At 40.3% G+C, this 21,819-nt stretch overlaps 4 protein-coding genes across 10 annotated transcripts; 1 reads left to right on the top strand and 3 right to left on the bottom strand.

Annotated features, from left to right (window-relative positions):
- The first annotated feature begins 793 nt into the window (after window positions 1–793).
- On the top strand, window positions 794–7,050 carry LOC117258682 (uncharacterized). Of its 4 annotated transcripts, none has more exons than XM_078170084.1 (8): window positions 794–1,216; window positions 2,916–2,954; window positions 3,043–3,351; window positions 3,676–3,984; window positions 4,868–5,182; window positions 5,316–5,465; window positions 5,559–5,631; window positions 6,396–7,050. In XM_078170084.1, exons 1-7 carry the CDS (start codon window positions 1,186–1,188, stop codon window positions 5,600–5,602), a joined length of 1,197 nt encoding a protein of 398 aa, XP_078026210.1. In that variant the 5' UTR covers window positions 794–1,185; the 3' UTR covers window positions 5,603–5,631; window positions 6,396–7,050. The 4 variants fall into 4 exon arrangements, with proteins under 4 accessions (XP_078026210.1, XP_033485661.1, XP_033485660.1 ...); XM_033629770.2 differs by having other exon boundaries at window positions 795–1,216; window positions 6,393–7,050; XM_033629769.2 differs by having other exon boundaries at window positions 795–1,216; window positions 2,916–2,963.
- Window positions 7,051–7,155: 105 nt separating this feature from the next.
- Window positions 7,156–12,865, bottom strand: LOC117258684 (uncharacterized). 2 transcript variants are annotated; one of them, XM_033629773.2, is made up of 8 exons: window positions 12,644–12,865; window positions 12,358–12,456; window positions 11,002–11,033; window positions 9,793–9,818; window positions 9,609–9,662; window positions 9,460–9,522; window positions 9,305–9,367; window positions 7,156–8,469 (listed from the first exon to the last, which is right to left on the bottom strand). In XM_033629773.2, the coding sequence occupies exons 1-8, from the start codon at window positions 12,723–12,725 to the stop codon at window positions 8,256–8,258; spliced, it is 633 nt and encodes a 210-aa protein (XP_033485664.1). In that variant the 5' UTR covers window positions 12,726–12,865; the 3' UTR covers window positions 7,156–8,255. The 2 variants fall into 2 exon arrangements, with proteins under 2 accessions (XP_033485664.1, XP_078026211.1); XM_078170085.1 differs by lacking the exons at window positions 11,002–11,033; window positions 12,358–12,456; window positions 12,644–12,865 and adding an exon at window positions 10,327–10,720.
- A 2,528-nt stretch (window positions 12,866–15,393) lies between these two features.
- On the bottom strand, window positions 15,394–18,636 carry LOC117257966 (uncharacterized). 3 transcript variants are annotated; one of them, XM_078170081.1, is made up of 7 exons: window positions 18,498–18,636; window positions 18,136–18,315; window positions 16,327–18,039; window positions 16,177–16,243; window positions 16,000–16,069; window positions 15,791–15,913; window positions 15,394–15,696 (listed from the first exon to the last, which is right to left on the bottom strand). In XM_078170081.1, exons 2-7 carry the CDS (start codon window positions 18,176–18,178, stop codon window positions 15,580–15,582), a joined length of 2,133 nt encoding a protein of 710 aa, XP_078026207.1. In that variant the 5' UTR covers window positions 18,179–18,315; window positions 18,498–18,636; the 3' UTR covers window positions 15,394–15,579. The 3 variants fall into 3 exon arrangements, with proteins under 3 accessions (XP_078026207.1, XP_078026209.1, XP_078026208.1); XM_078170083.1 differs by having other exon boundaries at window positions 16,000–16,066; XM_078170082.1 differs by lacking the exon at window positions 18,498–18,636 and adding an exon at window positions 18,409–18,477.
- Window positions 18,637–18,784: 148 nt separating this feature from the next.
- dnase1l1l (deoxyribonuclease I-like 1-like) lies at window positions 18,785–20,987 on the bottom strand. Its single transcript, XM_033629901.2, has 8 exons — window positions 20,847–20,987; window positions 20,667–20,755; window positions 20,488–20,574; window positions 20,281–20,402; window positions 19,504–19,616; window positions 19,143–19,300; window positions 18,952–19,048; window positions 18,785–18,865 (listed from the first exon to the last, which is right to left on the bottom strand). The coding sequence occupies exons 1-8, from the start codon at window positions 20,985–20,987 to the stop codon at window positions 18,785–18,787; spliced, it is 888 nt and encodes a 295-aa protein (XP_033485792.1).
- Window positions 20,988–21,819: the final 832 nt, after the last annotated feature.

The raw sequence follows: 21,819 nt of genomic DNA, 5'->3' as shown, positions 1-21,819 counted from the left end.
TAAATCTCCTGCAGTGGGTCACACGCATTAAAAAAGACAAAATGTCACACCCATGCCGCCCATGATCCTCTCCTGGCAGCTGTCCTGTTTATAAAGACATTGTTTGGCACTGTTTCTATCTCCAATGACCTGCTTAAAGGCGAAACCACTCTGTCCCCCCACTCTGTGATTGTACCTTTTATGCAGAACCACAAGGCGAAAAAACAGCATGAAATTCCCACCTTGAAGAGGTTATGTAAAAGGGGCTATTATCTCCTAATCCACCCATGCAGAGTACTTAATCCTTATTAGCTTCAACTGATTTTAACAATGTATTTTTGCACAAAACAAGGACTGTGGATTTTTATTTTCTGTCCTTAATGATACATGGCTGACACCAATGTGTTGCAGCTAAAAGCCTTCCTCAAAATGTTGACGTAAATACAGACCCATTCAAAATCTACTCAATACAGACTGCCTGAATTCACATAAAAACATCCATAAATCCAATTATACTCAAAAAAGAGAATTCAGCAAATTCTAAATTAATTTCAAACAGAAAATCAGAAGGAAGAAATGTTTTGTTTTCCATACTTGACAAACTAGATGGCTGTATTTTCTATGTAAGCTGCTTTGCAGGATAAATAAAGTGTATATTTTCACCGTCATACAGTGACTTTGTGGGTATTTCTAGCTGCGGCCCTGTGACCCTCCATAAGCAGAGATTTAATGGGTTTAAATGCAGCTCTGCGGCTTGTGGTGACCTCTGTCTGCCGCAGGGAGAACGGCTCCGCACCGGGATAAACACCCTGACCAGAGACGTGAGTATGGCGGCCTGACGGCATGCAGCATTCCCAACATTATCCTGACAGTCTCATGGACATCATGTTATGGAGACAGCCACCTGGACCACACTCATCAGCAGCCTCGCTTTGTATCTGTTGACTTGTATTAATAGTTGGTCAGTACTTTAGCATCTCTCTGTTCTCGATAATGTCCCTACACCCGCGCCGTTAAGAGTCAGTTGGTTAAAGTTGTTTAGCCGTTAGCTCCTGGTTCATTTAACGTTAGCCCACCAAAGCTATTGTAGCATACAAGCTAGCTGATGTTTTGTGCGGTCAGTAGTTTTCAGCGGCTGTCAGCATCATCACCCCGACAACGGACATCCTTCCTTCGGGGCCGTCTGATGGAAGGGTGACGGGAACGATGCTGAGATTCCTCCATATCCTTTTAACAGGTGAGCCCGGGTTGCTAATCATGGCTAGCTAAGCTCGTTAGCCAGCTAACTCTGCAGCAGGACCAGCTAGGTAGCTTATGCTCCATGACATTATGCAACGGGATAACTTACCAGGCAGTTAGTAAGCATAATTGTATATTGGTCCCTACATTACATTTACAAAAAAGTGTTTCCTCATAGTTTTACTATCAGAAACTGTATTTTAAAATGCTAACCCACTGTTAGCATCTTGTAACGTTAGTTAATGTAAGGAGATCATAGCTTAGCTAATTATGGACCTGTGGCAAATATAATCATTGTGTTATACACTCAGTTGCTAATTTATTAGGTCCAGCTGGCTCAAATTAAAGCTGTCTAATATAACATTCATGCCATAAATGTTACATTTATGAAGGTTATAATGTCAAATGTTTGTTTTAGAGAAGCACTGATTTAAATGTGTGTTTAATTTGGAGGTGCTGCTGGTTACACTGAGGGGTGCAATACAGTTCAACTTCATGTCATAGCTAAAGAGGTGAAACAAGGTGTTAAAACATCTCAATGTCATGCAACAGTTTAACAGCACCACCAAATGACTGTAAAGTTTGATTTGATTTCACTTTACTGTCAGAATAAAATTCTGAAATGTGTCTTGTGTTCCATGACATCAACTGTTTCACTTAAATACACATAAAAGCAAAACAGCATTTAACCAAACACCATAAATCATGCAATAAATGCTAAAAAAAAAAAGTAGATGCAGTGCAGCATATTACTCATTACCTGTTACATTCAGTGTTCAACCCAGGCTACAGAAGCCACGCCCTCATTTAATAGGTTGACAGACTGAGTAACAAATGAGTTCCTCAACCTGTTCAATGGAGCCTATAGGACTGTAAATCCTCTGTTTGATAGTAAAAGGATGAAATGGAGCCAGATGTAATATTACCAGCAAGAGACATTCTGTTAGTATATGCAGTCAAGTGCTTGACCAACCGTTTTTGAGCAACTACGCAGCAGTCTAGCTTAAAGCTGAACAGAGAAACAACTGTACCATGCACTGATTCCATACTGCATAACACTCTGTATTATAGATTGGAAAAACAATAACAGGATCTGTTTATTTGCTCTAAATGAACCTAGTCTTCTAGGAAAATAAATGCCTTGTACCTTATTACAAATGTGATCTATATGTGCACTCCAGGACAGAGCAGCATCCACATAGATGCCCAAGTATATCTAGGAGGACACTTGTTGTTATGGGCAGTAACTGGTGGAGGATAAAAGTTCACTGGAAGACCAAAATAACCACTTGTGTCGTCTTTGGATTAATAATAAGTAACTGTCTGTACAAATACTGATGAATACTGGGACTGTCTTCGGTGCCTAACAAAGACAACAGTGTAGTATTCTCTGAAAACTAAATCAGTGACTGAAAAAACTCTCAAAACATGCAAACAAAAAATATATAAATAGAAATAATTAAAAAAAAAGTTGAAGTAAGTCAGCACCCACATGGTTGAATGAACTTATTGTAAGTTGCTTTGGATCAAAGTGTCAGTTAAATAAATATTATGTAACTGCATGACTGTTGATTTAGACAATAGTGTTATGTCTACTTAATAAACACGCAGCTGAGTGCAAGTAGCTGCTATTGTTGACATTTTGAGTAGATTCAAATCTGCCTGATAATAATTCCATCTTTGTACTTTCCTCACAGGCCTGTTAGGTGCTCTCTGGGATGGAGTTGCTGCTTTTGGTAAGCCAGGTATTGATTTAAACCTGCTGCTGCTTCCATAGCTGTTCCCACACTTCCTTTTGTCTAAGTATTTTTCTTTTATCCACAGGTGGAGTCAGACTAGTGGACGGGGAGAACAAGTGTTCAGGCAGAGTTGAGGTGCTCCGCCATGACCAGTGGGGGACTGTTTGCGATCATGGCTGGGACCTCCGGGAGGCTCATGTGGTGTGCCTGGAGCTGGGCTGTGGCTTAGCTGAATCTGCCCTACATGGTGCAGTATATGGTCCAGGCAGTGGAGAGATCTGGCTGCGACATGTCCAGTGTACCGGACATGAGTCCAGTTTGACACGCTGTGCTGTTGTCCTCCACAGTAACGCCTACTGCTCCCATGAGAACGATGCAGGGGTGAAATGCTCAGGTGAGACACTGCTGTGCCAGATGGTTGACTGGGTGATTTCCGCTGGGTTGATTCATAGAGGTTATTCTGGTCATTGAACAGTTAGTCATACATGCATATAAATTCAAGATACTCAAGTATATAATATTTTATGTGGTACATATAAACATTAAATACTTTGTAATGTAACCTTGACACTGTATATCCCAAGTATGATAATCTAGAGACGTACCTGGAATAGACAGATATTACCTGGGGCAGATGTTTTAGCAGGAAACAGATACCTGCCACCGCCTTATTCACATTTCATGACTTCACTATATCTTTCACATTTTTTGCCCACAGGTACCCTTTTAATGCCCACCCTCACCCTCCTGTCACCTCACACTGTGTTCTCTCCTGGCGAGGCTGTTCGCTTCGGCTGCAGGGCTCTGCTGGGTCACCACCTCAGTGACTTCCACCTGTACAAGCATGGAGTGTCCACGCCGCTGGTTACACAGAGAGCGGACCAAACACTGACCAGAGTGGAGCTGACACTGTCTGACATAGAGACTTTCCACCAGGGCAGCTACAGTTGTCGGTATAGGATTAAGAGTGGCTTTCCTTCTCAGCTGCTCAGCTCTCCACCCAGTAACTCCATCAACATTACTGTTGGTGAGTCATAACTGCATTGTCTAATACATGTTTTGCATCAGTGCCCATTCACGTAGCTCATTGTTTTGTTGTGCAATCTATAGAAGACTTTTCATTGTCTGTCAAACTTAATCTAATGGGTGTGTGCTGATTTAGCGTCAGCCCTGTGATAGTCTGGTGACCAGGCTCCAGCACCCCCGCAACCCCTTACAGGATAAGCAGTTACGGAAAATGAATGAATGAATGAACTAAAAAATATGGAGGGAACAACAATATAATACTATTTATCCAAGATGTTAAGGGAAAATAAAACAAGCATACGTAGCACCGGTTACTTAACTCCCTCTTTGGGCAAAGATGTTTGACAGAGACATCATACAACATTCTGTGTAGGGGTGGGGACTGAACAGCCACATTTGTACTCAAATGTCAAATATGGTCTGAAAAAAGTCTACTTTAGAAATCTGACTTGGAAAGTTACGGAATTTTAAATTGGAAAACTGCCTAATCTGAGCAAAATTCATTCAATCAGCTCCATTTACTGAGGAAGACTGTGAGATACAGTTGACAGTGCCAGATAGCTAAGTGGGCCTTTGAGTTTAGCTTATTTTGTCACACATTTTTATTTTTTATCACTGCTCTGTATTTTTATTCTTTGTTTCATTGTAGCTATCTTGCATATAACTATTTTAATATCTGATGTACTAATTTTTCTAGGTTTTTAAGATGACTCTCACCAATTATGAATTTGCAAAAATCTAGACTGAAAATGCCATTTTATTTTAGAACATTTTGGTTAGAAGAAAATTGTAGGCCCACATCTTTTCAAGAGAGGTGTATCTTCTTACAGCCAGATCAAACCTCTGTATTAACCTATTTAATTCCTTTTTGACTGATCACACAGTGGAACTACTGACTCCCCAGCACTGGTACAACACGTCCACCGAGGCCCCGGCTGGTTCCGTCATTAAAGGCCACAATTTCAACATCACCTGCTCCACCCCGCAGCAGTACCCTGGAGGTTCCTTCCAGCTGCGTCTGATCCGCTCCAACGGCACAGTGCGCCAGACCTTGCCTGCCCTCACCCCGTCCGTCACGTTCACCTTTTCCAACGCCCAGAGCTCCAACGAGGGCTACTACTACTGCCTGTATCGGGTCCAGCTGGGTGGACGCACCTTTGTCTCCAGAGAAAGCCAGCCCCTGCCTATAGCCATCAGAGGTGACACTGACAGTAATATTGAATTAAATTCGATGTAGATATTTGTGACAGTTTTTGGTGTTTTCTTCTGCCGAAATCCCATCTATAAAACCCATCCTGTATGTAACCTTCCGGTAACTCCTCTCACCCTCAGACCCAGATCCAGTACTGAGTCCGATGGTGATCAGCTGGCTTGTGTCCGGCGTGACATTTGTCATAGCTGTCATCGTTATAATCATTGTGGCCAAAGTGCTGTGTAACAAGGAGAAGAAGCCCACTGAACTGGAGCGAGAGACCAGAACCTGTAAGTGCCTTTTTTCCATCAGAGGCCTTTGAGCCTAGAAAACATCCTATACTGTATAAGGACAGAGAGTAACAGATGTGCTTCTGCCTACAGGTGTGGACAACACTTATGTTGCCTTATCGATTAACAAGCTATGACGGGGTATGCAGGCAACAGATCACTCAAGGTATCGAAGGTTATGATTTTTGAACATACAGTGTCTACCCTCCCTGGAGGTTTCATGTTTTCTTCATGTTTGTGTTACGACAATAAATCAAAAGTGATTTAATATTTTCTTGTTCCTTTGGACTCAGAGCTGGACGGTATATTGACTTTTTAAGGTATATCGATATTTTTTTAAACAAGATACAGGATGAGACAATACAATTTATATCGATGTAGTTTAATGTTATGTTACATAGCTCGTTTCTTCCACAAGGCCACGCCAGTGTTTGCAGAGAATCCTCATACAACGGTTAGTGGTATATCTAACAAATTGTGCCCCATGAATGGTGTTGTCACATTATATGCTTAATGTGAAGTTACATAGGTTAGGTTCAGGAAAAGAAACATGGTGGCGACATGCTGAGGAATAACTCATGAACTCATGAACACTGGTCTTCAATGGTAAAGTCGTGTGTTTGTTTGACCCATCCATCACCTCAACCTTCCTCCTCATGCAAAATTTCACTCTTTATACTAACTGTATTTTATTTCGTAAAATAAAATCCATGTTGACATTAAATTACATTAAAGGGTGATTATTTTTTTTGTTAACTAGTGTCAAAAAGCCACATTAAATCGAATTAAGAAAGAAGAAAACATGAAAACTTCTGAGGAGGAGTGAATACTTTTTATAGACACTAATATTTTATTTTTAATGTGTTCATATTATTAATGATGCCACACTTGTGAATTAAATTGAGGCCTTTTGTTTCATCTTTCAAGCAGAATCACAAGTGTGTGGACAGTCAGAGGGCTCACACTGCGTCCAACGTGGATTCAGTCTGCAGGACAGCTTGGTCGGTCATCTGCCACACCTTTGGAAAGAGGCACCACCCAGACTCAGTTCAGTTTGTGTTTGAACGAGGCAGTTTTTACTGGACTCTTAACGTTGACCAACATCACACTGAACTTAAGGCTAGTGTAACTGGTGGGAAATAACAGATGTGATATTATGGTGAGATGTGAGCTGAGAGCCACAGAAGACTGACAGTAGAATCTATTTCCAGTTCAAAGCCTGTACTGGTTCCAGCTAGACCTCAGAGTCACCCAGACTTGGCTACTGCCATGACACCAGATATATGAAGTGGAAAACTGCTACTGAAAATCAAAGTAGGGAAACTATGACTTGGGTCCCTCAGGTCTGTGTAAATGCAATTTAAAAACATTGTTTTGTATTTATTACCAGTTAACACTAACGACAGGCTCCACTAGCTTATTATGTACTTGCTTCTACAGATCAACGATCCTTAAAGGATTAGATGTTTTTGTATTTTAAGTCTAACCTTACTATGCATCTTATGTCATTTACATTATGTACATTACTGCACTTAACGTTGGTAAATAGAAGCTGTAGTTGATTAAAATGCTGCTGTTGTTGGAGCGTCTGGGTTCACTGAGTTTTGTTTCACAATCTAAAAGTATTACTGTAGATTTAACATTCAAATTGTATTATTGCTCTTGAATTAATCACCTGGCGCTTCAAATGTTTACATATACAAGCTCTTTAATGGTTTGAATTATGTAACAGCGATACAAAACACATCACATTGAATGCTACAGGATATGAAAGTTGGATTATGTAGTACAAATGTGTGATATACACTGAAACAAAGCACAAACGTGGCACCACAGCTCGTATAAACAGTTCAATCTGATATTTGTAACCAAGATAAAACGTTTCCCCAACTACTTATGAAACACTGAAAAAACATTCAGTATTCCTACAAAACCACTGAGGCACTTATGTGACAGCTGGTCTGAAAACAGTCCCAGCTGTACTTCATTGTAATTATTCCTTATAACTGACAAAAGGAAGCATTGTTGTACCCTAAGATTAAATTAACCACAAGGAGTTGGTCACTCTTCATACTGACAATATACACAGGATAATAGACCGCTAGGCACCCTTATTATCAACGCAGAAAAAAAGGAAAACTTTGGGGCGCTAAATAGATGTTGAGCAATTAATTTAATAATGAACAGACTGATTAATACACTGTGACATGAGTCTAGGTGTTCAGGTTTGAAATATGGACATATTCTCTTACGTCTTTTAGTGTCAGAAGAAGACAAGCTGCTTAAATTCTTGTGGAATCTAAAATTAAACAGTGGTCTGTTAAATCTAATGAGAGATTTGTGTTGCCCAATTTTGATGTAAAAGATGTGCAGGATATTTCCTGTTAAGAATTCTATGATGTGGATAAAAAGTTTGATGTTCCCACGCTGATAGATTCACTGTGACCTGCTGAGGCTTACAGGAGATATCACTGGCTGAGGCTCAGCACAGTACAATGGCATTTAGTGTGCAGTTTGTGATGCTGTATGTCCACATCGAAATGTCTCTTTCTAAATATGACATCCTTGTCTATTCTAATAGCAGTGCTGTAGTGAAACTAGGTGAAAAATTTCACCTATAAACATAAGCAGGCAAACAAACTGCAATTATAAAGCATAAAATTATTGCATACACCCCAATTTCAGCAATGTCTAAAATAAAGGCATTGACCAAAATACATTCATCCAATTAAAATGCACAATGGAGTGTAACATCCCCGTAAAATCCACGAATTAACAAAAAAAAAAAGATCATTCTATTCCTTTGAGGGATTCATTTGTCTCCATATTGGAAAAAACTAAGTAGAGTAACACGGCCACAGCGAGGAAGAACACAAACTGAACCCACAGTGGGATGAGACGTGACGACTCTGGTGCCTTCTTTGGAGGAGGATCTTTAGATTTCATGGGTGGTGAGTTCACGTAGGAGCTTCTGTAAGTGGAGGGCGTGTCGTACATGTGGGGCCTGAAAGGGAATTAAATGCGTCAGTATGTAGTTAAAATTCTCCATCACAAAGAAGCACTACATGTGAGCTCATTTTGACTTGTAAGTCTGGTGTCACTATTGTTGGTTCCACGACTGTAATGTTAGTTAAGCATTTATGAGGTGACAAACTGCGGTGCTGCCCCCTTTGGGCCAATCAGTGTCAGGTCCTATTAGTGTAATATGAGAGTTCACTGTGTGGTGGTTGGCTCACTCATATTAAGAGTACACAGCAGGATGGAGACAAATATTGTCTCTAATATTCTCTACACCTCAACAGCTTCACAACAACAGCCTTTCCTGGTTACACTTCCTTGTTATGGGTCACATGTCTCGTAACTAACCAATAAGAGAATTACTGAGGCAGATCCAGCAAATTAACTGTTTTTTTTTTTTTTTTAATTTAAATTGTTTTTTTGTTTTTTGTTTTTTTTTGTTAATTATGTTGTTATTATTCTTATACTGCCCGTGGCTGCAGCACCTCTGTCTGAAACACTGTCTGAGCTCATCCTGAAGAGCCCAGTCTGCTCTGAATTAATGAACTGTAAATTAATATCTTCTGTTCCGGACTGCTGGTCAGACAAAACAAGAAGTTGTCACCTTGGGCTCTAGAAAACTTGTGCTGGACATTTTATGGACTAAACACTTTATCAGTGGTGTATTTAGAGCCTTTACTTAGAAGCATGAAATAGCATGAAATGGAAATAAAAAGCACTAAAGTAAAGTCAGAAAGGTGACACAACAATTAAGTTTAACCTGAATATACTGATTAGCTGATACCATCTGACACTATATGACTTCATTTAAAGACACTTACTCGTCAACATATTCCCGTCCTCTGTATTCAGGCTTTGACCTTGAGTAGGTTGAGTAGGACGTCCTGTGGAGAGTGACAGAAAACAGTACATATGTTTACACTCCTCACCAACTGAGTCAACAACTACTGCACAGATTTATATAATTATAACTTACTCTTGTTCAAATTCCCGTCCTCTGTATTCAGGCTTTGACCTTGAGTAGCCTGAGTAGGACGTCCTGTAGAGAGTGACATATAACAGTACAGATGTGTACACTCAACAACTGAGACAACAACTGCACAGATTTATATAATTATAACTTACTCGTGCTCAAATTCCCTCTCGCCCCACTCTGGTCTGGACCTCATGTAAGACACACTAGATGGATTAGAGAAAATAAATGACTATATTAGATTCATTTGTATTTGCTATGTTGATGAAACTGAAATAGAAGAAAGACAATAAATGTTTGGAGCTGACAATAGAGGATTTGGGGAAAAAAACTGACCTGTCTCCCGCACCCTCACTCCTTACCTGCAAAATCAGAAGCAGTGATGTGATGTTTAACAAGACCACTGATATAAACAATCCATACCTATAAGCCTCACTTCTTTGACTGTGGCTGCATTTAATTAACATCATATTTAATGGGTGTATCTCTGACCCTGCAAAGGGACGCCCTCCTCTATCAGATTAGAAAACAATGAGTCCTATTTCATAGATATACAATGTAGGGGATAACGTACAGCGAGTGGGTCATTATCTCGAGGGTGATGCATGCCCCCGACGAGAAACTTCACCCTGTCAGGGTTTATTACACAATAATGACCCGCTTGCTGAACGTGATCCTGCTTATTACACAGCTGCTTCAACAGAATCAATTTGACACAAGCATCTATGATCATAACTGCTTCCACAGTAGCGGTCTGCTGTTAAGAAATAACAGACCATAGAAACTGGCCAGTCATAATTGAGTATTCAGCAAAGCTGTGTATTAAATACATTTAATTAACTTCATTCATTCATTCATTCATCTTCTAACCGCTTCATCCTCTTGAGGGTCGCGGGGGGGCTGGAGCCTATCCCAGCTGACATCGGGCGAGAGGCAGGGTACAACCTGGACAGGTCGCCAGACTATCACAGGGCTGACACATAGAGACAAACAACCATTCACGCTCACATTCACACCTACGGACAATTTAGAGTTATCAATTAACCTAGTCCCCAATCTGCATGTCTTTGGACTGTGGGAGGAAGCCGGAGTGCCCGGAGAGAACCCACGCTGACACGGGGAGAACATGCAAACTCCGCACAGAAGGGCTCCCACGCCTGGGATCGAACCGGCAACCCTCTTGCTGTGAGGCGAGAGTGCTAACCACCACACCACCGTGCCGCCCCCATTTAATTAACTTGATTATGTTTTACAAAATCTATCAGACACTGACCATTCAAACTAAAGGTTAGGAGCTCACAGCAGCAGTGAACTTAAATGACATTTGACAATGATAGAGATGCACTGATTTCTAATTTCAGGGACAATAATAATGACAGATTTTTAGATGGATCTGTTTGTTTTCCCACTGTCAATACAGTGTTTGTAAACAAATTGTAGTTGAGACATAAAAGGCCATTTTTACCATCATTATGCATCATACATGTATTTTCATTTCTTATTAACTAGGCGAGTAAACAAAAAAATGTTGACAGAGATACTTACAGGTGACCTGTAAACATAAGTGACTTCCTCCTCTGAAATGAAAACACAAACATGACGCTAAATGTCAGTGCAAGTGTATTGTGTATGTATCGTCCTCCTTTAATAAAGGCAGAGGCTGATTCATACAATTAAGAACCCATCCGGTTGGGGGCGAACCACCTGATCAACATATTAATATAAACACAATAGCAGCACAGATGTTTCCAGTTGTTTTGCTGGGCTTTATGTATCTGATATGATCATTTGATAAACCTTTATGTGACGCCCCTCCCACTGCCTGGGAGGATGTTCCAGCCAACCTCACCAGGCAGTTTACTGAAATAAGAGGGTCGTTGCCTTGATCAAGCTCACCTGGGCCTTCCAGGCTATAAAAGCGTCCTAATGTTTTCACTCAGTCTCTCCCTTTCTACAGCTGACATCCACCTTGCATCATTGCTTTTTGGTTTTGCACCTTCAACACCTCCACAGCACACCTAACACACCCATGCATGGCATTCATTGCTTACCTACACATTCCATTGTTTATTTAAGACACATTTTAGTGTAACCTTTTGTGTGGACTCCCTACTTTTCACATTCACTAAGCCACTGCCAGTTTATGACACTTAAGAATTAATTTCTTAACAGTACAGTTACTGTGGCTCAGTGGCAGAGCAGGTTGTCAATCAATCAGAAAATGGCGGTTTGGTCCCTGGCTCCTCCAGCCTACATGTCGAGTAAGACACTGAGCCCCAGATTGCCCCGATGGTTCTTCCAACGGTTTGTGAGTGTCTAAAAAACTGAGTAGCCTCGGCCACCAGTGTGTGAATGGGTGAATGTGATTCATAGTGTAAAAAGCGCTTTGAGTAGTCGGATGACTAGAAAGGCACTATACAAGTGCAGGTCCATTTATAAAAGGCTAAATATTACAGTTATAAATGTAGATTTTTACTTGACTTTTCACTGTTATATATATATGATTTTAAAACTGTTAATGTCTTTAAAAGGGATACTCAATACATTTTACACATTAAGATAGCCTACATTTCCACATCACAAGGAGTAAGGAGTAATATATAATGTCTTATGTGGCTCGATAGTCTGAGGAAATAACTTTGGTATTATGACATTTGGCTTGACACTTGCACCTGTGGTAGATGGATTATGGGAAATGTAGTATGTTTATATTTCTTAAACCAGTAGGCGCCATTAAGGTTAAAGAGGAGGACTCAAAGTCAGAATATGTTGACATATGTGTTTTCAGTCTTGACCATACTTTAGACTGGTGCAATGTGAACCACATTTATCACAGTGAAGCTTTACAGTTAAATGCTATTTAGACTGAAGACGTTAGATAAAAGAACAAATGACAGTTACCCTCTTCTCTGTAGAAAGTTTTGTCAGATGATGGTTTCGCTCTTTTCCCTTTGGCCATGGCCTCTTTCAGCTTCCTCTCATACAGACTTCTGGTGGAGTCTGGGGAACAACACAATCCCACATTATGAACACGTGTACACAGAAAACCATAAAGATTTAAGTAGTACATTAGGAGTAAAGTCAGTAACTTCACACAGTTAGAGGGGAGGCCTGTGTGAAGTTATGTGGTGTGAACGTTGGTTCAAAAACGGGCGCAAAATAACCGTTGAGTGTGAGATCCACTCACCGACCACAGGCCCGTGCTTTATCCCGTACTCATCCAGCAGCTCGCTGATCTCCTGCGCTGATTTACTGCTGAGCGAAGACATTGTTGCTGTGACTTAATTCGCTCGTCAATGTTTCTGAGTTGTGTTATATTTAAGTGTTCTTGTTTCGGTTTTAGGCTGTTAGTTTCGGTTGGCAAAAACAGACAACAACTATGACTCCTCCCACCGATAATGACCGAGAGCTCGTTTTGTGACGCGGCCGGTAAGGGAAGATCCTCCGTGGAGTCTAACGGGAGTCTGGAAGCATGGAACGAGTAAACCCCGCCCTCCTCTGTTGACCCAAGTGTTGAAAACATTCGCCTATCGTTGAATTGTACATCATTTCCGTTTTCTTTCTTTTCTTTTTTAAATATTCTTTATTTAAAGAACAAAGCTACATTAACAGCATATACATACAAAGTTGTTCATAACTGGGGAACATACACAAAAATACGATAGAGACGAACAACAAGAAAACAACAATTATGTACGAGTAAAACATAATCAAAATAATGTATCGGCAGTAGTTTATATTCTTTTTTATTTCTTTTCTGGTTTCCTTTAAGAAAAGAAACACTAATAGTAAATATTGATATTAGCAGTCAGCTGGTAGTGTCATGATTAATATTGTTTTTAGTGGCAAAAGAAGTTTTCAGATACTTAAGTAAAAGTTGTAGTACTGCAGTGTAAAAAAAAAATATGCTACTTAAAGGTCCAGTGTGTAGGATTTAGGGTGATATATTGGCAGAAATTGAACTGAATATAATAAGTGTGTTTTCTGTCGTGTGTTGTGACCTGAAAATAGGAACTGTGTTTTCATTACCTTAGAACGAGCAGTTTATACAAAGAGCATGGATACCAAGAGGCGAAGCGCCGTTGAATTTTTGCCAACAGCCACTAGGGGCGCTGCCGCCATTTTGGACTGTTGAGCTTGGACTGTTGCGCCCAGACAACATGCAAGATGTCAAGGAGAGAGGAGAAAAAAAGTAAAAGAAAACAGTGTAGTGCAATTAACTGCAACAACTATCAGTGGAACACCCCGCACCTGGCCTTCCACCGTTTCCCGAAGGATCCCAACACGTAAGAACTCATGAGGTGTAAGTTTTAAAGTGTTTTAATATCCATTTAATATGCCAGTTTTGGAGGGAAGATAACACTTATATATATATGTATATGTATACATATATATGTATGTATGTGTGTGTGTGTGTATATATATATATATATATATATATATACACATATGTATATATATGGTCCAAGAGGCCATACATATATATATATATATATATATATATATATATATATATGGCCTCTTGGACCATTTATATCAGAACTGATTACTGCTTTAGCATTAAAATATATCATTAAAATAGCCTATATATTTTACTTATTATAGTTATTATTACTGTCCCCTTACTGTACAAACTGTAAATAAATCTTTATTCCTGACTATGTGACGTCGCCATTAATTAATTAATACATTTTTTGGTAGATTGGCTTATGGGGTGATTTTGAAGGAGTAATTAAGTTAATCTTCTCATAAGTGGATGTAATATGTAGAGATGCCATCTAGGCCGTTTTTCTTCGTTTTTTTTTTTTTAAAGTCTATATTTTGCTTTACAAAAACGTGAAAAAGCAGCTGTGACCAAGCTATCACGAGGTGAGTAGCATTGTAAGCATAATTAATAGCGATATACTTCAGTTTGTCAGTGTGTATTTGTATGCAAGCGGGTCTGCTGCGGTCTGCTGACAGTCCAAAATGGTGGCGGTAGGACGAAACCATGGGCGAGTCTATTGCTATGGGGCATTCTATTGAGCTTCGCCTCTTGGTATCCATGCTCTTTGGTTTATATCTACATAGGGAGCAGGTCCTCATCTGCGGAGTCCATGTTGCGCTGCCATGTTTCTACAGTAGCCCAGAAGGGACACACTAAACACTGGCTCTAGATAGGGCCATTTGCATTTTTTCGTTTTCGTGTCAGCCTTTGTAACTTGCCTGCCGTCCACGATAGGAGCATTTGAAAAACACAGATTTTTTTAATGTGAAACAGCTTTGTGCAGTGTTTTTACCTGATTTAATCACTGGATTTGTTCGTTTTGGAGGAGGAGATCTCTGTGGATAATTTGGCTCCCTCTAAAAAACTCCTGAGCAATGAATGCTGAAGGAATTCCAATTGTGAGCTCACACTTGGCACATGGGAGAAGTTTCATTGGTTGCAATCTTCACTCCTCACCGCTAGATGCCACTAAATCCTGCACACTGCTCTTTCAGATTAAAGTATCAATATTATCAGAAAAAAATATAAAAGATAAAACTGCACATTATGCAGATTGGCCCTTTTCAGAGTGTCATTTTTGAGATTATTATTATTATTACTGATAAATTCACAAATAGCAAAGTACAACAAATGTTAACCACTTCACATGCGCTACTGTTGAGTAGTTTAATCTGTAACAATGTGTTGTATATTAAAAGTAAATTTTTAAATGTAAAAACTTTGTAAAAAAAAAATCTACTTAATCTACAAAAAAATCTTCATAATGTTCTACTTTTTAAAAAAATAAAGCATTTCCCCCAAAGTGTCTAAAAACTGTACTTCAGTGAAGTATTTGAGTAAATGTATTGAGTTACTGTCTACCACACATTTAGGCATGTTTAACTCTGATGTAATCTATTACAAAAAAATGGGAACACCACTTATCTACAGGTCATACAAATACAGCATCATCTTATACAAAGATATATATTTATTAAGCTCAAAATTGCATATTACAGATAACAGAACACAAGTTTGAATGTTTGCACTTTACATTGCATTTTTTACAAGACAATATTCTTCATGTCATTTTGGATATTTCCTTTATAACCTGTAAGCATGTCAACTACTATTACGGACCAACATTTTTTTCCCCACTAGAAGAACAACTCATAGCTGAACCAGCCCGCTTGGTCTGTAGCCAACCAGAACATCAGGAGTCCCGCCAGTATCACCAGACCCATCTTCAATGTCAGCTTCAGCATGTTGAAACACTGTAGGGACAAAGGACGAAGAGATTAAAGTAACCAAACTATTCAGGAATAAATTAACAAAGTGAATATTCAGTGAAGGCTGGTGAGTACACACTTTGTGTTTCCTGGTACAAATCTGTGTGTTGTCAATATCTGGCACTTTCTCTGGTGGCTCTTTGGTGTTCGGGGGATCACAAGCCGGTGTCACTGGTGGGGTGTCGTCAGGCTCCCTCAGTTCCTGTACAAAGCCAAAACAGTTAAAGATTTAGCATATGTGTTTATATGTATGCATTTTCATGTGTGCTAATATGTGTCTATGCAAACCTCAGATGTTTCTGCAGAGCTCTGGTCCTCCTCCCCCTCTGTGGAACTGCTGAGTGAATCTCTGTCACTGCTGGGAAACGAGTAAGCACATGGTTGTTTTTTGTTTGGGTCTGTCGCAGCTCAGGATGTTGTTGTTCAAGACAAAGAAGTTTAACACATACTAAGAATCCTGCTCACCTGTCAGTTTCATAGTGAATGACTTCAGACAATGGATCTGCACAAAACTGAACTTTAATCTGCCTCCCTGTAAAAATCCACAAATGAAAACAGATGAATTGTTTGAAAATGTTGTTCCATAAAAAGCTTACCTTTCTCATCTTCACTCACCTTCTCTTTCATTCTCCCCATCATCGTCATCATAGAACTTGTAGAAAGCCTTGATTCTCTCCTGCTCTTGCTCCCAGTTCCTGTCATCCTCGTACTCGTCGTCTCCCAGCTGTCCCAGCTCGGTGATCCCAGAGGCTTCCGGTTCAGTGTTGAAGAAGAAGCTATCATCCAGGGATCCCTGGTTTGAGGGGCTTGTTGTTCTTAGATCTGAGTAGCTGTTGATGTCTTCTGCAGGACGCTGAGTCAGATCTGAAAGTGGTGTTTCCGCTTCGTCTGCGTCCTCTGTGGTTAACAGGTCTTCAGATAGAATCGTATCAGATGTTAACACGTCCAGATTCCAGTTAATGTTGAAATCTGCTGGATTTGCTCTGTTGAAGTCGTCAGAAAATGCTGCCCCGCTCCCACTCTCAGTCTCCTCCAGTTGCTTGTTGCTTTCTTGTAGATACATACTGTCAGAGAGTTCCTCGTCACTCCTCTTTTCTTGGACCTCATCGTCACTGGAGGTGTAGGAGTCACTCTCATCTGTCTCGCCTTCATCACCACACCCAGTTACATCGCCCAACACATTCTCCACAGTCTCTTTTGCTGTAGCTGCCACATCCAGGTTCCTGAACTTATCAGATTCTGCCTCTAAGTCTCTGCTGTACAGATACCCATCTTCCTCCTCATCAGTGTCCTCAGGTGCCCCCATCCATGTTACATCAGCCACAGCTCTTTCTCTTTCTAGGTAGGCATTGTCCTTTGCAACTGAGCTGCTGTCGGATGCACAAGCCGAGGTGTCCGACTGGTGATTGCTCTCTTGATTGTCTCCTTTGTCTTCTACATACTCACATGACGAGAAGTCTGAGGGATACTCTGCAAAGCTCTCACCTGCGTCCTGGTGCTCGTCCCCTGAGAAATCCTTCATTTTCTCTACACATTCCTCACTGTCAACTTCAGCAATAAGATCCTGCAGACTTTGCACTGATATTTCTGGAAACTCCAGACTGGCTTTCACTGGGTCATCTCTGCAAGGGTTCTCAAGCTCCGGCTCAAAGCGCCCAGCGAGAACATTTTCTCCTTGTTCGATTTTCATGCCCTCACACTCAGAATCAGACGAGTCCTCTTCCTTTTCTTCTTCCCTCTCTTGCTCGTCCTCTTCACTCCTGTCACCTCTCATCATCCTTTCACCGCCACCTTCAGGGACTCTCTTAAAATAGGACGTCTCCTCATCGCTCTCACCTTGCTCCTCGTTTCTAACTTGAGGGTTTTCAGCACCCTGCGGGGCCAGAGGTTGTCCCTCAGCAAAGATCCTGTCCTCTTTATTACCCTCGTAAAACTCGTCTGTGTAGCAAACTGACCTCAGCAAATTCCCTGGTTCCTCTCCTGTTCCTGTATCCTCTTCCTCATCCTCTTCATCTTCTCCAGAGGCCGAGCTGTCCTGTTCGGAATCGGAGCTTGTGTAATCCTCCTCTGGTGCTTTGTCCATGCTCATGACCCTCACACCTTCAAAATCCTCCTCATCGCTTTTATCGTCACACTGCTCTTCATCAACATGTTCAGCTGTGTATATATCTTTCTCCATGTTAGACAAAACTGCAGTTGCTTCCTGCTGCAAACCCTCATCTTCCTTTGTTGGTAAGTTTTCTTGTGTTTTGTCCTCCTCAAACTTTTCATCAAAATTTAAATTCTCAAAATCCAAATCTCCATCAGGAAATGACGGAACAGCTGTTTCTGCAACAACATTTGAAGTTAAATACTTTAGGAAATACTTACATAAATGAATAAATAAACAAAGGAAATACCACATTACCAAGACATATTTCTTACCTGAAAAAGCACCACTAAGCAGATCAGCAAAACTTTGCTCCATCTTGGCAGCAAAAACAATATTTATATAGTAGAAGTTATATCAAGACAAACATAACTGCTCTGCCCCAGATAATCTGTTCTCTCGGAAAGGAAGAGCGCGCAAAGTAACTCTCATCTGTTGTTGCTGCAAGTGGCTTCCTGTCAAACAGACGGTGCACAAATTACACATTCAAACTAATACATTCGGTTAAATATATATAACTACAAATGTTAACATTATACAAGGCTTACCGTGAAACTGAAGATAATCAAAATGTGTAAGAAGTGACTAAAAAGGTGTAATCACAAAAGTAATGTTTTGTGCTGCTGCAGGAACTTACCTTCATGAGCTCATGAAATGATGTCAGCTTTGATGTGGTTTTGGTTTCAGATGCAAGTTAACTCCAGCAGCCGAACACGCAGTTCCTTCATGCTGCAACAACTCATGTTTATTGGTGTCTTACGTAAGTGAGACGAGTGCAGTGCCAGTTTGAGAACGAGTACAGTCATTGTAAAAGAAAAAACATTATCAGTGAATATTCTGTTAAGAAAATTGATTTATTTTGATATCTAAAATCAAATAAAACTGCAGTTAAAATGAAGACATCCTGGTTAGCAGATGGTTGTCCTACAGCTCATTGCGGAGGAGGTAGCGGTGATTGGGCTTCAGGTCAACCTCTACAGGAAAATGATCACTCACCTCAAGAGCCTAAAGGTGCCATCACAAGAACAGAATTAATGCTCATTATATGTAAATAACCAAGTTAAAGAAAGTTTATTTTTTAACACCTTTACCTCTTCCTCTGTGAGATGGAAGCTCTCTTTAAAGTTGAATGGTTGAGCTGAATCTGGCACTATACTGGAGATTATCTCACGTCCATGGACAATGATCCTGTTTGAACATGTAACAACCACATTTTAAGGCATTACCCTGCCCTTAAAATAATCAGACACACAAAGTAATTGTTGAGCACTACGTCACTGACCTGTCATAGGCACAGTGTGTCTTCTCACGGACAGTAGTGTCCTGCTCATCTCCAATTAGCCAGCGAAATTTGGGGTCACTCCTCAAACGCACAGCTCTCCAGCCCTTGATGGTGATGTAGTTGCAGCCGGCGTTGAGGTCCCCTAAGATCATCACATTCTAGGTGAATGAAAGGAAGCAAAAAAAGGTTCAAGTTCAAGAGATTAAAATCACTCATATGTGTGGTCATATGTGGAAGAGAGAAACCAATATGAGGCTAAAACTGACCGACATAGATTAGAAAAATAAAACAAAATACATAATAAATAAAATAATAATAAATATTTAAATGACGGCGATGATGATGATGATGTTTAACCTACATCAGTCCTCCACTTCTTGTAAATTCCTTTGAAGACCGTGTACAGTTCATCAATCTCCTTCATGGCATTTCTGGGACAGGTGTGTTGTCCAATCAGGACAAAGTCCTTCACCACTGCAAACAAACAAAAAACACATATAACACATCTTCAATGATACAGACTTAAGTCTTTTCCAGGTTGTGGTCATAACTGGGATACGGTGTTTACATGGAACATATAGAAACCTTATTATAGATATCCCTGCACCCACAGTGGTGGACTGTAACTAGGTACATTTACTCTCATTTACTTGTAGACCTTTAAATATAGTTTGATGTTCAATCTTTTACACTTTTACTTAAGGAAAAAGTTGAATGCAGGACTTTGGCTTGTAACAGAGTATTTTTACACATTGGTATTGCTACTTATGCTTAAGTAAAAATCTGAATACTCGTCCCACCACTGTGTATACATAATTATAATATTATCCAGGTCCCTAATGGTCTGCACAAGTGCAGGTGTCTCTTTTATTCCTCACAGTCCAGGAAATCTGTCAAGGATGAACCCAGCTTGGTTTCTGGCTGCCTAAACTCTGCTGCATTTATCATTCTGCTCAATTTAGCTTTCATCTGACCATCAGTTGTGACTGAGAATGAGCCACATAGCATCCAGGTATCTTAAAACCAGGGGAAGAAAGTCTGTCTTGGTGAAACTGGCCCCAGATCATAACTGTAGTGTGTGCTAATGTGCAGTTTATTTTCTTGTATGATCCCAAAGATGCCTTTTGGTTCACCGTACATGTTGTAGGGGAGTGAAAGCGAACGATGAAAGGCTCTCTGGAAAAAACATCCGTTTCATTGGTCCCTTCTCCTTCCAGTTTAGGATACTGATATTGCTCTTTGACCGTCAGCACATTGTTCCTGGAGAACATGAGTGAGAAAAAAGATGACGTTAGGATGTTAAACTGACCGTTAACAGCAATGGGTCATGTTTTATATATGTTACCTGTAAATGTAGACATACTGCTCCTTGTAGGTCTTCCTCCCCAGCCTTTCACTTTCCACATAGGAGTATGAGTTGGATTTGTCAAATCTGCTGACAACACCATAAATTAGTTGAAGATGTGACAGAGGCTTCACCTGATCTTTGAAATTAGCAGTTTTGGAACCAAAGAAAGTTTGTACCTGTTAAGATCCTTAACCAAAGCTTGTATTGCTGCTCCTTTAGAGTCTCGGACCTCTTGAATAAGACACAAGTCACACCGAGACAGAATCTTGGGAGCAAAAGAAAAGACAAAGATCCATCAGCTGTTTAGTCTCATGTGGATGTTGCTCTATAATTGTTGTACACATACAGAAAAGTACCTGTAGTAGAATCCCCATAACCTTCTTGTTGTTTGCCTTCGATTCACCGAAGCTCTGAACATTAAAAGCGCAGATTTTCAGCGAAGATGTGACGTTCAACACGCACAACCCCGCAACAAACAGCAGAACTGCAGCCCTCATCTTGCAGAAGAATACCACTCTGTAAGTAAAACAGAGTTTAGCAAGATCCTCTCAGCCATGTTGTGAAACATGTTACAAAAACCTCCTCACTCATCTGCACCTACACTTTACAGCCTCTTACCGTCAGTGCCAGTTTCACCAGGAGACTGACCTCCAGTCCAGCAAAGATGCATCTCTTCAATGAGCTGCGGTGTATTTGGGGAACATGCAGGTAAATGTGATTGAAAGATCTACGCGGTGGATGTGCTGTGTCAGTGCCTGTTGAGAATGGAGCTTTATCTGGAACAGTTAAAACCACTGAATACAATGAACAATGGTGTGTTTTTGTCTCTGAGTTTGAGTGTTATCAGACAATAGACGGTGCCATGTGTCATGTCTGTCAGTTTCATGAACATTTGTGTAGAATTTACAACATATCGTTCTGTCATTTTAGCACAGCTGGTAGTTACCACACAGTGCCATCACATCACTGACACCGTTAATGCTGAACACTGGTGCGGTGCTAACTGTGATGCGGAAGGCTCTCACACATGTCAACACAACTACTACAGCCTTCACTACTACTTCTGCTACAACCACAGTGTGCCTGTGGTATACAGACTCGATTGACAAAAACAATTATTTTACGTCACTTAAATCCAGAGATGATAGGAGTATTTAACCTGAGAGCTCCTACATTTTAAAAAGCATGTAAACATCAAATATCAGTGTCTTCAGTGATACCTTCTGCTGCTCATAGTAAAATAATTCATTCCAATAAGACTTTGTTTTTGAGCTGAGAGAGTATTTTCAATGGTGGTGCCACAAATACTATCACCATAGTGATTCAGGT

Source organism: Epinephelus lanceolatus, chromosome 8 (assembly GCF_041903045.1).
Source record: "Epinephelus lanceolatus isolate andai-2023 chromosome 8, ASM4190304v1, whole genome shotgun sequence".
Lineage (NCBI taxonomy): Eukaryota > Metazoa > Chordata > Actinopteri > Perciformes > Serranidae > Epinephelus > Epinephelus lanceolatus.
The sequence above is the reverse complement of the archived record's forward strand: the minus strand, read 5'-3'. Positions and strand labels throughout refer to the sequence as shown.